Raw genomic sequence first — 18,435 nt, 5'->3', positions numbered from 1 at the left:
CTACATACACTGACCTACCTACATACACTGACCTGACTACACTGACCTCACCTGAATACAATGACCTGGCCTGCATACACTGACCTGACCTGACTACACTGACCTGACCTGACTACACTGACATGATTGCATACACTGACCTGACCTGACTACACTGACCTGACCTGTCAGTAGGTGGCATATGCTGGATGGCATGTATTGGTAATTAACCCCTTTGTGCTGCATTAGTGGTACCGGTATCAGAGTTTATGAACCCTTTGATGCTGCACCACATAGGGGCTAATTAACTCTGATACCGGTACCACAAATGCAGCACAAAGGGGTTAATTATCTGCCAGTGGTCACTAATGTATAGTAATGCAATAACCCCCTCCATGCTGCATATTACAAATACCAATGTAACCCCCCCCCCCCCAAACAGTTAAACACTTTAGGCATGTTGACACAGTTAAAGGGGAGTTTCACCCTATAAAAAATTTCTAACACTGCATCCAGCCCAGTTGTGCATATAAAATTACACTGACCTTTTTTTTCCCGTAGATAGCGTTTAGCCGTGGAATTCACCGCGGCTTCCGGGTAGGGAATCCCGCGGGAGTGGGCGTTCCTATTGACATGCCAATTGATTGACATGCTAAACGACGGCGCACACAGCGCGTCACAACTTCCTGAAGGAAGCTCGGGTCGGCTCGGCTCTATTCGGCACCTGTGCACCGGCGTCGAATAGAGCCGACCCGAGCTTCTTTCGGGAAGTCGTGACGTGCTGTGTGCGCCGTCGTTTAGCATGTCAGTCAATTGGCATGTCAATAGGAACGCCCACTCCCGCGGGATTTCCTACCCGGAAGCCGCGGTGAATTCCACGGCTAAACGCTATCTACGGGAAAAAAAAGGTCAGTGTAATTTTATATGCACAACTGGGCTGGATGCAGTGTTAGAAATTTTTTATAGGGTGAAACTCCCCTTTAAGCCACTGTGATAGTGACTTAGGTTAAGTTTTTAGCTTCTCAAACTTACTTGCACTTTGGCACAGGGCTTCACTGGCTCCTCGCAGGTCTTCACAGCTGCACTCTCCTCAGCTCTTTCTTCCCGCCTCCCGGTCTGTGAATGACATCACGCCGGGCGGGACTAGGAAGCTCCTGTCGGGCGGAGATTAATCTGCCTGACAGGGAAGTGAAGGCATCGGTCCGTTCAGTCACAGCACACTCGCACCGCTCTGCTGCAGTGTACCCGCGGCCGGCGGGTGTCACGGCTGTCTTCAGCGGTGCAGAGCAACTTGACAAGTGGCATTTTTAGCCTCCCCCCCCCCGCTCAGTCCGCCCCGCCCCCCACCTCCTGGCTGGTTCAGCAGCGGCCGGGCCGGCAGCTCCGCCTTCACCTCCTCTACACCGCAGCGCAATAAGGGGCTCAAAGAGAGGGGGATGGGCTGACAGAGGGGGTGGCTTACAGCGAGGGGTGGGCTGACAGAGAGCGGCAGGCTGGTGAAAGGGCAGATGATACAGAGACCACTGGAGGAGAAGACACACAACGCGCGCCAAGGCATGGGAGGCGGGACTCCGGGCGGCCGCGATCACAGTCCTGTCCCGCCCCACGTCCACATGTGACCAGTCACCTGCTCCACCGGGCCAATCACGGAGCCATATGTCCACTGCACTGCCTGCACGTAACCCATTCAGCTACTCACAGGGCGCCCGCTGCTCGGCTCGCACAGGCTATATGTGACAGTGTAACGCTGATGGCGGCGGGCACCTGCCTTCCCCACTAGCCGGGACAAGTCCCGGCAGGCTAAATTAGCCGGGACTAGGTCCTATTTCACGGGACTGTCCCGTTAAAAACGGGACAGTTGGCAAGTATGCCACTGTCATACACTCCACACTCCTCTCCTGTACATACAGCCCACTGTCATACCTTCCACACTCCTCTCCTGTACATAGTGCCCACTGTCATACACTCCACACTCCTCTCCTGTACATACAGCCCACTGTCATACCTTCCACACTCCTCTCCTGTACATAGTGCCCACTGTCATACACTCCACACTCCTCTCCTGTAAACACTGCCAACCAAAATTAAAGCGGGGCTCCACCCTAAAGTGTAACTTCGGCTCATCAGATTTCCCCCCCCCTCTCCGGAGCCACAATTGGCACCTTTCGGGGGGGAGGGGGGACAGGATACCTTTCCCACTTCCGGTAGTCCGGCCGGGGCCGTGATACGGCAGTGACGTCACCACGGGGCTCCCTCTTCCTCCTCTCCTGGCCGCCGGGCTAATAGGAGAGAGGAGCGGAGCATCGCGCATGCGCAGTAGGGTTCCCGGCTTTTCTGCTTCATGCCGGAAAACCCTACTGCCGACATCGCTGGACTCCAGGACAAGAAAGTGTCCATTTATTAAAAGCCAGCAGCTGCAGTATGTGTATCTGCTGGCTTTAAAAAAAAAAAAATTCCACTGTCCACTGACCTGTGCATGTATACAGATCGGGGGAGGGGAAGTGTGTTCTCCTAATCTGCATACTTGTTGCAGGTCAGTGATACAGAGGACAGGGATACGAAGGTCGGCACAATGGCTGCTTCTGTGCGTCTCCCGATGGGCTTCTCTTTATATAGTGTAGTTATATAGTTTATTAGACTGCTTCACATTTCCGGACAATAGCGGGAAAAGGCATTAACTTGAAATACATCTCCGGACAGACAGTCCTTTTCTGAACGGAATTTCTCTGACTGCAGCGCAGATTATAGAATGGAATTGTGATCTCGCTTCTCTCTCGGTATCATCAATCTCCACCATTATAAAGAAAAGATCCATACAAAGTCTTTTACCTTTACTATCTAACCCCCAATAAAAACACGGAATTTATATCTACCGCCGCGCCGGACTCCCCTCATCCTAATATTCAATGTGCTGCAGAATTTCACAATACACAGAAATATATAAAAAGAACGAGCGCACAACTTTATACGACCGTCTCTCGCATGTCCTATTACTACATCATCGGTGCTACTGACGCCATAACGGGGGAGGGTATGGAGGTTTTTCTAGTTTTCCCAACTAGGAGGATGCTTAACCACTTAAGCCCCGGACCACATTGCTGGTCAAAGACCAGAGCACTTTTTGCGATTCGGCACTGCGTCGCTTTAACTGACAATTGCGCGGTCGTGCGACGCGGCTCCCAAACAAAATTGGCGTCCTTTTTTTCCCACAAATAGAGCTTTCTTTTGGTGGTATTTGATCACCTCTGCGTTTTTTTATGTTTTGCGTTATAAACAAAAATAGAGCGACAATTTTGAAAAATAATAATATTTTTTTACTTTTTGCTATAATAAATATCCCCCAAAAATATATAAAAAAAAATAAAAAAGGTTTTCCTCAGTTTAGGCCGATACGTATTCTTCTACCTATTTTTCGTAAAAAAAAAAAAAAAATCGCAATAAGCGTTTATTGATTGGTTTGCACAAAAGTTATAGGGCCAGATTCAGAGAGAATTACGTTGCTCCACGGCGGCGTAACGTATCGGATTTACGTTAAACCGCCGCAAGTTTACAGCGTAAGTGCCTGATTCACAAAGCTCTTACCTGTAAACTTGCGGCGGTGTAACGTAAATCCGCTCGGCGCAAGCCCGCCTAATTCAAATGGGGCGGGCACCATTTAAATTAGGCGCGTTCCCGCGCCAAATGTACTGCGCATGCTCCGTCGGGAAAATAACCCGACGTGCATTGTGCTAAATGATGTCGCACGGACGTCATTTGTTTAGACGTTCATGTAAATGGCGTCCAGCGCCATTCACGGACGACTTACGCAAACAACGTGATTTTTTTAATTTCGACACGGGAACGACGGCCATACTTAACATTGCTTAGAACACCTAGGAGGCAGCCCTAACTTTACGACGCGTATCGCTACGGAAACGACGTCAATTTAGATCGACGGGCATCGCGGACGTTCGTGAATCGCCATAACTAGTCATTTGCATATTCTACGCCGACCACAATATAATCGCCACCTAGCGGCCGGCCTAGAATTGCATCCTAATATCCGACGGTGTAAGTCAATTACACCTGTCGGATCTTAGGGCTATCTATGCGGAACTGATTCTATGAAACAGCCGCATATTTAGGACGGGCGGATCACAGAGATACGACGGCGTATCAGGAGATACGCCGTTGTATCTCTTTTGTGAATCTGGCCCATTGTGTCTACAAAATAGGGCATAGTTTTATGGCATTTTCATTAATATTTTTTTTTTTACTAGTAATGGCGCCGATCAGCTATTTTTATCGGTACTGCGACCTTATGGCGGACACTTTTGACACATTTTTGGGACCATTGTCATTTTTATAGCGATCAGTGCTATAACAATGCCACTGGCCGGGAAGGGGTTAACACTAGGGGGCGGGGAAGGGGTTAATTATGTTCCCTGGGTGTGTTCTAACTTAAGGGGGGGAGGGGACTGACTAGGGGAAATTACTGATCGCTGTTCATACATTGTATGAACAGACGATCAGGCATTTCTCCCCCTGATAGGACCGGGAGCTGTGTGTTTACGAGCGATCGCGGGTGCCCGGTGGTGATCGCGTGCGTCGGGACGAGCGGGGGGCGCGCACGCGCCCCTGCCCCTATTGGCCGATTCGCGAGATGACGTAATATTACGTGATCTCGCGCAGCCGAGCCGACCTGCTGCCGGCTGGTCAGCAAGCGGTTAAGCAGCTATTACATTGATTATTAGTGTTTAAATAGTTTAATAGAACGGAATACATAAAAAAAAATAACAATAAAAATCTGGGTGAAACTCCGCTCTAAGGAGCGAATCTCGGCAGGGCTTTGATCTTATCTTTCGCAGAGGAGAACGCAGCTTAATTGTGTGCAACAGAGACACAAGAGAGCAAGGTCATTGGTCCAAGGTCATAGGGATGTATTTATCATGACCTGTGTAAAAAGTACATTTTTACTGAGAAAAAAAGTTCCACTGCATTAGTGCAAGCATTTTTGTTGTCCAAATTTATCATTTTTTGTTTGTTTGGGGGGGTAAATATATGTACATGTGTATGTAACTATATGCCAGTTTTCTCCATATTGCCACTCTATGTCATTGCTCTTAAGAGTATGTTATTTGGAAAGTAGGTGCCGGAACTGCGTTCCCACACGTTCCCGCTGAAAAAAAGCCCTGGCTATATATATCTATCTATATGTAGATATATACCTAGAACCTAGAATATGAAATCTATTTTCAGTTGTTTCACACTTTTTTGTTCTGTATAATTCCACATGTGTTACTTCATAGTTTTGATGCCTTCAGTGTGAATCTACAATTTTCATAGTCATGAAAATAAAGAAAACTCTTTGATTGAGAAGGGGTGTCCAAACTTTTGGTCTGTACTGTGTATATATATATATATATATATATATATACACATATATACACACACGCGCGCATGTACTGATCATTGCGTTCCTGCCTATGATGGATAGAAGATGTAACAATGTAAGATGTTTCCACATACAGACCTTAAATAATCTCTTCCCAGCATCAATCAGTGAAGTGCAGCTCTCAGACATGTCTCTGTTATTTTGAAAGCTATCCATCATGCGAGATCGAATTTAGTGCCGGTGCCTGGTAGTTATTACACATGCCTCTAAATAAATTAGAAAAACGATGCGCGGCGTCCTGATATTTCAATATATCACCTATGCAGCACTGTAATGGTCCCCCGACGTCACAGGCGCTCTTCGCTCCATACCTCCCCCACCAAACCCTGGTTGGTGTTCCATGGTGTCATAGGAGGTGCTAGCACGCCTCGTGCGCACCGTGTAGCTGTTGATCAGATCATATAATATACAGGGAACAGGAGCTGAGCACGCATTTCTTCTGAATATATACATCATAATGACCAATGTGACCGCAGGAAAAAAAAAAAACGTATTACACGTGTCGTCCAGCGTGCGTTCTAATCGCCCCTACCGACGAAAAGAACTGCAATCTGCATAAGAGGAAATCTGTGTGTAACCAACGGACCCCGACTATCACATTGTAAGAAAAAAAGAATCTGTAGCTGCTGTTCTGAAGGCTTATAGTCTGTGAATACTCAGTGGCCTAGATTTCCAGAAGTGTTACCTTGTGTTCTCTACAGTGCTAAAGAATTAACAAGTCAGATGAACTTCGATGGCGTGAGATTTGCTATTTTTTTTTGTGAATCTAGGCCATTTGGATGTTATTCCCGAAGACGAACGTTTAAAGGCCTGTTAATCAGTGCCGGCCCAAGACATTGTGCTGCCTGGGACCAAGAATTAAATGCTGCCCCCCCCCCCCCCCAGAAAAAAAAATCACGCCAACCAAAAGGCCCCCACATTCATTATTGCATATCATGATAACTAAAGGGGACCTGTCATGGCTCTATACATGTAAAGGAATATCAAGAGGACCTGTCATGGCTCTATAAATATATATAGGACTATAAAGAGTACTTGACATGGCTCTATACATGTATAAAGGAGTATAACGAGGGCCTGTCATGACTCTATACATGTATATAGAGGACCTGTCATTACTCTTTACATGTAAATGAATATAAAGAGGACCTGTCATGGCTCTATACATGTATAAAGGAGTATAACGAGGGCCTGTCATGGCTCTATACATGTATAAAGGAGTATAAAGAGGACCTGTCATTGCTAGGGTTGCCACCTTTTCTTCAAGCCAAACCCGAACACTTTAGCGGCACAGGGCACAATTTTTTTGTAGTATACACAATAGGATAATAAAAGACCTGGGGCACCTTTGGGTGCCTCAAGGACAGTGGTAATGCAGCGCGCTGCGGCAAACAGTGGGTGTGGCCGAACTGCTCTTGCCGACATCGTGGCTCCCCCTCAGCGGTGCCAAACCTGCCCCCAGACAGCGGCCCGCATCTCCCAAATGGGAACAGATTTTTGTGTGACTACCTCAGTTACTTGGGGAGCCACAGCCCAGTCTAAATAATGTGTCCGGGTTTCAGGCAGACTGAAACCCGGACACAAGATCCCAAACCCGAACTGTCCGGGTGAATCCTGGACAGGTGGCAACCCTAGTCATTGCTCTATACATGTATAGGAGTATAACGAGGACCTGTCATGACTCTATACATGTATATAGAGGCCCTGTCATTACGCTTTACATGTAAAGGAATATCAAGAGGACCTGTCATGGCTCTATAAATGTATATAGGACTTTAAAGAATACTTGACATGGCTCTATACATGTATAAAGGAGTATAACGTGGGCCTGTCATGGCTCTATAGATGTATAAAGAGAACCTGTCATAGCTCTATACATGTATAAAGAGGACCTGTCGAGACTCTTTACATGTAAAGGAATATAAAGAGGACCTGCCATGGCTCTATACATGTATATAGGAGTATAAAGAGGACCTGTCATGGCTCTATACATGTATAAAGAAGTATAAAGAGGACCTGTCATGGCTCTATACATGTATATAGAGGACCTGTCGAGACTCTTTACATGTAAAGGAATATAAAGAGGACCTGTCATGGCTCTATAAATGTATATAGGAGTATAAAAAGGACCCGTCATGGCTCTATACATGTATAAAGGAGTATAACGAGGGCATGTCATGGCTCTATACATGTATAAAGAGGACCTGTCATGGCTCTATACATGTATAAAGGAGTATAACGAGGGCCTGTCATGGCTCTATACATGTATAAAGAGGACCTGTCATGGCTCTATACATGTATAAAGGAGTATAACGAGGGCCTGTCATGGCTCTATACATGTATAAAGAGGACCTGTCATGGCTCTATAGATGTATATAGGCGTATAAAAAGACCTGCCATGGCTCTATACATGTATCCAGGAATATAAAGGGACCTGTGAATTGCCGGCGGCCACAATGTCTTTTGCGCAAACTAATCAATGTACGCTAATTGTGGGTTTTTTTTGGTACCAAAAATATGTAGAATAATACATATTGGCCTAAACTGAAGAAAATAGTATATTTTTCAAAATTTTGGGGATATTTATTATAGCAAAAAGTTAAAAAATATATATATTTATAGCACAAAAAATAAAAACCGCAGAGGTGATCAAATATCACCAAAAGAAAGATCTATTTGTGGGAAAAAAAGGACATCAATTTTATTTGGGTAGCGGAGCTGGCAGAACGGGCTGGCGGGCATCAGTATGCTGCCCCCCTAAAAGTGCTGCCTGGTACCCATGGTACCACCAGGTCCCATCATAGGGCCGGCCCTGCTGTTAATTCTGAAATAACGGATCTGCCGGTTCGGAACGGCACCCTCGTCTGATCAATCCGTGAACATCTGCATGCAGGGCAGCCATCGCAAATTTTGGGGGCCCCTTACACAGCTTTAGGCAGGGCCCCCCTGGAGCAGAAAACCGGTGTAATCTCTTCTCTCCTGACGTGAGATAATAAGTGGGGGAGGGAGGGGCGGGGGGGGGGGTCTGTCGACTATCGGGGACCTTATAGGTGTAAAGCAAAAAAAACTGTAAAACTTAAAAACAAAAACAGGAGGGGTGGCCTGGGGACCAGCGGGCACCTTATAGGTGTAATGCAAAAAAAAAAGAAAAAGAAAAAACAGGAGGGGGGGGGGCATCCGGGCCCCTGGGGTGTAATGCCTGTACCCCCCTGATGGCGGCCCTGTCTGCATGCCAATCACATGCAAGAAAAAAAGCCTATTATCCCCCTTGTGTACAAAGACTTCAACACAGCCTTATAACCGCACACAATTGTCAATGATAACGGGGGAATTGTAAAAACTCCATCATGATTCTGGGGGGGGGGGGGCTGGTAGTTTGCCCCCAGGTTTCATTTCCCATCATGCTTCTGCCAGTGGGAGTCATACTTGTAACTGTCAGCCTTGCAATGCCTCATGGGACTTGTAGTTTCGCAACAGCTGGAGGGCCTCCAGTTTGAGACCCCTGGTCTAGGGGTTGCTTTTCTTTTAAATGTATTGCTGAATAACTAGGATAGGGCATAGGGAGCCGTGGGATACTCCACCCACACTCCTACCCTTCAGTGCTAGCCCAAGAGATGGGCTGATCTGCATTAAGGCTCAAGCTGGCCTGGCCTGGAACATTGCATATGCAATGTTCCAGGCCAGCTTGAGCCTTAATGCACAAGGGGTTGCAGTAGACACCGGGGTCCTGCACACAGATTTTTACTCACAATGGCCCTGGATACTTGGAAGCCACCTTCCAATATCTGACAGACTTTCCAAACCGGATCCTAAGCAAAATCTCTTGAATGGCCGCAACCAGCAAGTAGGCCTCCCAGCGCAACGGGACCTCAGTGACCACAGGCAGAATTTCAGCTGGGTTGCCCAGAAGGGCAGCAGACCTTCAGGCTTGGAACATTTCCTCCTCGATTTCCTCAATTCCCAGACCATTTATGCACTCCCCAGCCACCTACTGAGCACCCTCCCCCACGTATTGTCTGAAACAACAAACATTCAGGTTGCCGATTCGTCATTCCATCCCACTACTTTCTAAACTCCTCCAGAAAGCAGGAAGGATCAAAGCTGCAACCAGTGGAACCCAGACAGGGCTGGACTGGCCCTGGACTTCATCCAGACTGGCCCACTTTGACAGGTCTCTCCTATGGCGGCCGGACAACTCCAACTCCTCCTCCCCCCGGCCACCCAAGCCCTTTCTCTAGCCACTAGTCATTCTATTTTATTAGAGTGGAACGGCTGGTACTAGTCCTCTTATAGGCAGTACCAGTGGGGAAGCTAGACATTATTTCACCCGGGGCAAAGAATCAGTTTCGTGCCCCCCTTATGGGACAAGATTAGGCAGACGTGAGAAACTCCCAGGCCATAGCTGTTGAGTCAGCTGTCTGTCCCCTCCCCCATGCTCCTCTATTGCCTCCCCTGCCCCTCTGGTCCTCCTCTTGCTTCTCTGTTCCCCCCCAGGTGAGCGGTGTGGGGAGGGAGAGGAGGTGAGCGCTGCGGAAAAGGAGAGACAGAGGAGTGGAGGGGGCGGCGGTCCGCTGTCACTGAAGCCGGCCCACTGAGCCATCGGCCCACCGGGAAACTCCCTGTAGTCCCAATGGCCAGTCCATCCCTGAACCCAGAACAGCCCAAAGCAATCATAGACTGCCCCATTGATTACAGTGAAGCCAAAGAGAACTACATTTACATAGCCTTCCTAGCAACCTATCTGGGAGGGAGCTACTTTTATTATTTACCAGCAGTAACATTCCAAATAAAAAAAAGAACATCTCTTACTTGTTCTGATGCCGTGCACCCTTCAGATGTGCGTGATACTGCTCCACCGAATTTAGCACCATATTGCATATGTTGCAAGAATAGCTGCTCCGTAATGCTGAAAAGAGATAAAAGAAAAAAAGGATGAAAACAATATAAACATTATTGGAAAGAAATCATCACTGATCCTCCATTACAGCTTCTCCTATCAGATCATGATAAACATGTCATAGCCATTTCCTTAAATATTCCAAAAAAAAATGCACTCGGGTCCCCCGAACTGACCCACTGCCACGTCCTCCCCCTTCTAATAACCATCTCCCTATTATTAGGTTCACAAGGAACCTGTTTAAAGGTGCTGGACCATATGGAGCCAGAAAGCGAAAGTGTTATGTGTATAAAAGACACCTGTCCACAGAATCTCCTTCTTCCATTCAAACCTCACCATCATGGGCGAGACCAAAGAGCTGTCAAAGGACGTCAAGGACAAGATTGTAGACCTGCACAAGGCTGGAATGGGCTACAAGACCGTTAACAAGAAGTTTGGCGAGAAGGCGACGATTTTGGAGTGATTATTTGTAAATGGCAGTAGGAAGGGGGTCGTTTTGAATAGCGAGTATATCCCAAAACCAACATTTTATCTGGAAAATTAGGGGGTCGTCTTATATGCCCAGTCGTCTTATACGCCGGCAAATAAGGTATTTGGATTAGGGTTGTCCCAATACCACTTTTTTAGGACTGAGTACGAGTACCGATACTTTTTTTCAAGTACTCGCCGATACCGAATACCGATACTTTTTTTAAAATGTGTCCCCAAATGCAGCCATGTCTCCCCCCATATCCAGCCATGTCTCGGCCCATATCCAGCCATGTCTCCCCCCATATCCAGCCATGTCTCCAGCCATGTCTCCCCCTATATCCAGCCATGTCCCCCCCCATATCCAGCCATGTCCCCCCATATCCAGCCATGTCCCCCCCCCATGCAGCCATGTCCCCCCATATGCAGCCATGTCTCCCCCCATATCCAGCCATGTCCTCCATATGCAGCCATGTCTCCCCCCCATATGCAGCCATGTCTCCCCCATATCCTCCCCCATGCAGCCATGTCTCCCCCCCCATATGCAGCCATGTCTCCCCCCCATATCCAGCCATGTCTCCCCCCATATCCAGCCATGTCTCCCTCCCATATCCAGCCATGTCGCCCATATGCAGCCATGTCTCCCCCCATATCCAGCCATGTCCCCCAAATGCAGCCATGTCTCCCCCCATATCCAGCCATTGTCTCCCCCCATATCCAGCCATGTCCCCCCCATATCCAGCCATGTCCCCCCCATATCCAGCCATGTCTCCCCCCATATCCAGCCATGTCCCCCTTACCTGCATCCCGCTGCCGCCGACTGGTCAATACGCGCGGGAACATTACAGCTTTCATTTGAATAGCTGTAATGATTCGCGCCGCGCTGCGTATAGACACTCCCCCTTGCTCGGGATTGGACAGTTCACCCGAGCAAGGGGGAGTGTCTATACGCGGCGTGGCGGGAATCATTACAGCTATTCAAATGAAAGCTGTAATGTTCCCCGCGCGTATTAACCAGTCGGCGGCAGCGGGGATGCGGCATAACGGCGGCGGGATGCGGCGTGGCGGCGGGGGGGGGGGTGTATTCTATTTCGGTATCGGGGGTATTTGCGGGAGTACGAGTACTCCCGCAAATACTCGGAATCGGTCTCGATACCGATACTAGTATCGGTATCGGGACAACCCTAATTTGGATCATGTGTTTTTTCTGAATTTTTGGTTGATATTCTGTCTCTATCATATAAAATACACCTGTGATAAAAATTATAGATCCTTCATTTCTATGTAAGTGGGCAAACTTACACAATATGCAGGGGATTAAATCATTATCCCCCCCCCCCCACTGTATATTCTTATGGGAACTGGGGGGGTTAAGCAAGCCTATTCTTTGCCATGAAAGAAGGAAAGAGAGAACATATTACATCTAAATTTAAGGCCACATTTAAGAGCCATAACTCACACATGGACATATAACTGCTCCCATACACCTTCCATATAAATCAGGGTACTCTTCCCATTACACAGATCAGAGCGTGTTTTTCTCCAGCAGACAGAACTCGGGTACAATTGACGAGGAAATAAATACCAGCCATGGCACTATGAGCGGAGATTGATTACATATCGCGGGTCTCTTCCCTCCATTTCTCATAGCTGTCATCTCGTCCTCAAATAATAAGTGACGTGCCGCCATTGCTTGCATTACACCCTCGTATGAATCACAGCCCATGTCAAGGACATTACTTTCCTTGTCACTCTTTGGCTGCCTTTCGCACCGAGAGACTTTCTGAAGTATTAGAACAGCCGCTGATATTGAACAGTAAGCAACTCTATTGTTGATGACAGCGGCACACAACGGAATGGGAGGATCGGATCCAGTGGCGGCCCGTCCATAGGGGGCTTTTAAAAATTTGTTTTGCAGCGCCGCGCGAATAACATACACTCATGCATTGCATGTTATTGTGGCCAGCCTATTCAGATAACCGGACATTGGGCGCCGATTATCTGAATAAGGACAGCTGGTTGGCTGTGCGGAAGTGCCTGTCAGAGCCTATCAGAGTACAGCCCTTCAGCTCCCAGATGTCTCATCCTCGGAATGTAGTGGGCTACGTCCCTTGGATAAGACTGACGGCCGTCTCAGCCAATCAGGTTCACTGATTCTGGTTATCAGTAACCTGATTGGCTGAAGTGTCATCGAGGGCGGCAGAAGACATCGAGGGACCGTGGAAGGAGGATGGCGAACCCCAGAAAGGTAAGTGCCGGGGGGGGGGGGGGGCAATCTGACTGGCAGCATTTTACAGGGCACAGTGGGGACAATTGATGTGGACACAGTGGGGGACAATTGATGTGGGCACAGTGGGGGACAATTGATGTGGGCACAGTGGGGGACAATTGATGTGGGCACAGTGGGGGACAATTGATGTGAACACAGTGGGGACAATTGATGTGGGCACAGTGGGGACAATTGATGTGGGCACAGTGGGGGACAATTGATGTGGGCACAGTGGGGACAATTGATGTGAGCACAGTGGGGACAATTGATGTGGGCACAGTGGGGACAATTGATGTGGGCACAGTGGGGGACAATTGATGTGGGCACAGTGGGGACAATTGATGGCACAGTGGGGACAATTGATGTGGGCACAGTGGGGGACAATTGATGTGGGCACAGTGGGGGACAATTGATGTGGGCACAGCGGTAACAATTGATGGCATGGCACAGTGGCTGCGTTTGATGGCACAGTGGCTGCGTTTGGCATGGCACAGTGGCGACAATTGATGGCACAGTGGCGACAATTGATGGCACAGTGGCAACAATTGATGGCATGGCACAGTGGCTGCTTTTGATGGGCACAGTGGCTGCCTTTGATGGGCACAGTGGCTGCCTTTGATGGGCACAGTGGGTGCTTTTGATGGGCACAGTGGGTGCTTTTGATGGGCACAGTGGCTGCCTTTGATGGGCACAGTGGCTGCCTTTGATGGGCACAGTGGCTGCCTTTGATGGGCACAGTGGGTGCTTTTGATGGGCACAGTGGGTGCTTTTGATGGGCACAGTGGCTGCCTTTGATGGGCACAGTGGCTGCCTTTGATGGGCACAGTGGCTGCCTTTGATGGGCACAGTGGCTGCCTTTGATGGGCACAGTGGCTGCCTTTGATGGGCACAGTGAGGCTGCAATTGTCTTTTTTTTTTTTTTCATTTGTTTGCGCCCCCCTAAAAATTTTGAGCACCAGCCGCCACTGATCGGATCCATAGATTGTACTCACTATTCATTCAAAGCATTATTGAGGAGAACCAACTTTGTAATATACATGTTACCATATGTATCATGGTATTGCATATTACTGTGCCAAAAGCAATGAATAGGAGCGCACAATCCGCAATATTAACCACTTAAGACCCGGACCATTATGCAGGTTAAGGACCTGGCCCCTTTTTGCGATTCGGCACTGCGTCGCTTTAACTGACAATTGCGCGGTCGTGCGACGTGGCTCCCAAACAAAATTGGCGCCCTTTTTTCCCCACAAATAGAGCTTTCTTTTGGTGGTATTTGATCACCTCTGCGGTTTTTATTTTTTGCGCTATAAACAAAAAAAGAGCGTCAATTTTGAAAAAAAATCTATATTTTTTACTTTTTGCTATAATAAATATCCCCCAAAAAAGATATATATATTTTTATTTTTTTCCCTCAGTTTAGGCCGATACGTATTCTTCTATTTTTGGTACAAAAAAAAAATCACAATAAGCGTTTATCGATTGGTTTGCGCAAAATTTATAGCGTTTACAAAATAGGGCATTTTTATTATTATTTTTTTTACTACAAATGGCGATTTTTTTCGTGACTGCGACATTACGGCGGACACATCGAACAATTTTGACACATTTTTTGGGACCATTGTCATTTTCACAGCGAAAAGTGCTATAAAAATGCACTGATGACGGTGAAAATGACAATGGCAGTGAAGGGGGTTAACCACTAGGTGGCGCTAAGGGGTTAAGTGTGCCCTAAGGGAGTGATTCTTACTGTAGGGGGGGCGGGGCTGGACGTGTGACGTCAGTGATCGTCGTTCCCTATATCAGGTAACAGACGATCACTGACACTGCCACAGTGAAGAACGGGGAAGGTGTGTTTACACTCACCTCTCCCCGTTCTGGACTCCGGCGGCGATAGGGTCCGTGAGTCCCGCGGGCACGGTCACGGGGCTTCGGACCGGTGGCGCACACGACCCACGGCTGGGCTCTTAGAGGGGGACATATATATACGTCCCTGTGCCCAGCCGTGCCATTCTGCCGACGTATATCGTCGTGTGGCTGACCTTAACCACTTAAGGACCCCTTCACGCCGATATACGTCGGCAGAATGACACGGCTGGGCACAATCACGTACCTGTACGTGGCCCTTTAAGCCCAACCGTGGGGTCACGCGTGCGCACCGCCGGCGCGTTGTCCCGCGATAGGTTTTCCGGAGCTGAAGAACCGGGAGAGGTGAGTGTAAACACAGCTTCCCTGTTCTTCGTTGTGGCAATGTCACTGATCGTGTGTTCCCTGTTATAGGGAAAGACGATCAATGACATCACACGTCCAGCCCTGCCCTCCTACAGTTAGAAACACATATAAGGGCACACTTAACCCCCTTCAGCGCCCCCTTGTGGTTAACCCCCTCACTGCATTGTCATTTTCACAGTAAACAATGCATTTTTATAGCACTTTTCGCTGTGAAAATGACAATGGTCCCAAAAATGTGTCAAAATTGTCCGATGTGTCCGCCATAATGTCGCAGTCACGAAAAAAAATGCTGATCGCCGCCATTAGTAGTAAAAAAAAAAATATTAATAAAAATGCAATAAAACTATCTCCTATTTTGTAAACGCTTTAAATTTTGCGCTAACCAATCGATAAACGCTTATTGTGATTTTTTTTGTTTTTTTTTTACCAAAAATAGGTAGAAGAATACGTATCGGCCTAAACTGAAAAATCGCTCGGCGCAAGCCATTTAAATTAGGCGCGCTCCCGCGCAGAGCGTACTGCGCATGCTCCGTTGGGTAAATTACCCGACGTGCATTGCGCTAAATGATGTCGCCCCGACGTCATTTGCTTAGACGTTTACGTAAATGGCGTCCAGCGCCATTCACGGACGTCTTACGCAAACAACGTAATTTTTTTTAAATTTGACGCGGGAACGATGGCCATACTTAACATTGGTTGCCCCTCCTAATAGCAGGGGCAACCTTACGCGTCGCGTACGCTACGGAAACTACGTAAATTCTCAGCGTCGACCGCGCGTATGTTCGGGAATCTCGCGTAATTACCTCATTTGCATAGACGACGGGGAAAACGACGATGCGACACCTAGCGGCGGGAAACAAAATTGCTTTTAAGATCTGACAGCGTAAGAGCCTTACGCCTGTCAGATCTAATGGGTATCTATGCGTAACTGATTCTAAGAATCAGTCGCATAGATACCCGGGGCCAGATGGTGTTGCGCCGTCGTAACGCCTTTGAGAATCTGGGCCCATGTTTTTATATATATTTTTGGGGGATATTTATTATAGCAAAAAGTAAAAAATATTGCATTTTTTTCAAAATTGGCGCTCTATTTTTGTTTATAGCGCAAAGAATAAAAACCGCAGAGGTGATCAAATACCACCTAAAGAAAGCTCTATTTGTGGGGAAAAAAAGGACGCCAATTTTGTTTGGGAGCCACGTCGCACGACCGCGCAATTGCAATTTAAAGCGACGCAGTGCCGAATCGCAAAAACTGGCCGGGTCCTTAACCTGCATAAAGGTCCGGATCCTAAGTGGTTAACCGCATTTATTAAATCAGAGAGAACAAATCATTTGGTTTGTTGATTGAATTTCCAGCGGCCCTGACGTCATGTCTTTGTTATTATTAGTCCATGACATGAATGAGTCGATCGTTTCTCTGCGCTCTGAGCCGGTAAGCTGACACTATGATGTCATAATGAAGGAGATTTGTTGGGAGAGCCCCGCCCGGAAAGCAGGTTTGTCGGCCTTCTTGTAAATTCAATCAGGGAAGCGCCAAACGACTTGTTCTGGTTAATAAATGTAACCATTATTCCCCAAAGTCCCCGCCGATCGTTTTGGCCACACGAATGCAGATTAGAAATGTGAACGCCGTCAGCTATTCCCACTTGTGATTTTTTTTTTTTTTTTATGGCTCCGTGTCAATGAAGGCGTAATAATAATCCCGGGTGCGTCCCGCTCTCGTTACGTCTGTATTCTGCTGATTAATACATCTGTGGAGTCCGGGAACGCACACATGTGGCTGTTTAACCCCTTGCCAACCCAGGGAATTTCACCCCCCTTCCTGCCCAGGCCAATTTTCAGCTTTCAGCTGTGCCCCGATTATCACTGTAGATGTCCCTTTTAGAGAAGCTGTCAGCACAAGGAAAGAAGTGCCAATAACCGACATCTATTACCTCCGTAATCAGCTGTGATTGGACACAGCTGATCATGTGGTAAAGAGCAGCCGATTTGCTCTTTACCTCCATCTGTGATCAGCAGTGTGCGGTCACAGGATACCGTCATATGACGGCATCCCAGAATTAGCCGACCAACTACAGTCATGGGCAAAAATATTGGCACCCCTGCATTTGTCAGATAATGCACCACTTCTCTCAGGACATTGTTGCAGTTACAAATGTTTAGGTTTTCTCATCATGTTTATTTCTTTTGTTTGTATTGGTAGGACACAAAAAAGTGGAGAAAATTTGACACATTTCACACAAAACTCGATAAATGTCTGTTCAGTGCTTTGACCCTTCCATGACCACCATTTTAGCCATGAAACGGGTCTATGGTGGTACCGATAAATGTCTATTCAGTACTTCTAATGACTTTGGCCCTTCCATGACCACCATTTTAGCCATGAAACGGGTATATGGTGGTACCGATAAATGTCTATTCAGTACTTCTAATGACTTTGACCCTTCCATGACCACCATTTTAGCCATGAAATGGGTATATGGTGGTACCGATAAATGTCTATTCAGTACTTCTAATGACTTTGACCCTTCCATGACCACCATTTTAGCCATGAAATGGGTATATGGTGGTACCGATAAATGTCTATTCAGTACTTCTAATGACTTTGACCCTTCCATGACCACCAACTAAAGGAGGAGTCCTTTATTTCTTTCCTCATAGAGGAGTGTATTTCTCCCATGATTGAGAAGCAGGACCTTTCATTCTATGAATAGTGTAGGACCCACTGATAATGGGGTACTTTGACGCAGTGGTGGGCTTATGTGGCCATATAGTGTGACCAAATCCCCAAAATGTTGTCATGGACATGCAATAATGTCTGGCAGCTTACCTTCTCCTCCATGTGTCCATCAGAGGCCTGACTCTCTTTCTGGCTGCCTTTTATCAGCTCTCCTCCCTGTATGGCTCCACCCCAGGCCATCCCAGGAAGTCTATATTAACTGTTGCACTGCAGGTCTGCATTGCTGTTCAACTTTGTTTGTTAGCTTGTGTTCCTGTCTGCCGTGTCCTACGTTTACCTTTCTGTGTACCGATTTTGGCTCGTCTCTGACTACTCCTGTTTGCCTGTGACCCTGACCTTTGGCCTGTCCCTTGGTTACCCTTGTCTGCCTGTTGCCCCGACCCCGGCTTACCCATCACTATCCCTTGTGTCCTCAG

General features: G+C 47.5%; 1 protein-coding gene across 1 annotated transcript in view; it reads right to left on the bottom strand.

The window, feature by feature from the left end:
• Positions 1–18,435, bottom strand: part of ZMAT4 (zinc finger matrin-type 4) — a 436,402-nt gene that overhangs the window by 98,963 nt on the left and 319,004 nt on the right. The window contains exon 5 of the mRNA XM_040361262.1: positions 10,223–10,319. Coding sequence (XP_040217196.1) covers positions 10,223–10,319 — 97 coding nt within the window. The remainder of the gene's footprint in view (positions 1–10,222; positions 10,320–18,435) is intronic.

The sequence above is a fragment of the Rana temporaria genome, chromosome 8 (genome assembly GCF_905171775.1).
Source record: "Rana temporaria chromosome 8, aRanTem1.1, whole genome shotgun sequence".
NCBI classification, from domain to species: domain Eukaryota; kingdom Metazoa; phylum Chordata; class Amphibia; order Anura; family Ranidae; genus Rana; species Rana temporaria.
This window is presented reverse-complemented; position numbering and strand designations above follow the sequence as displayed.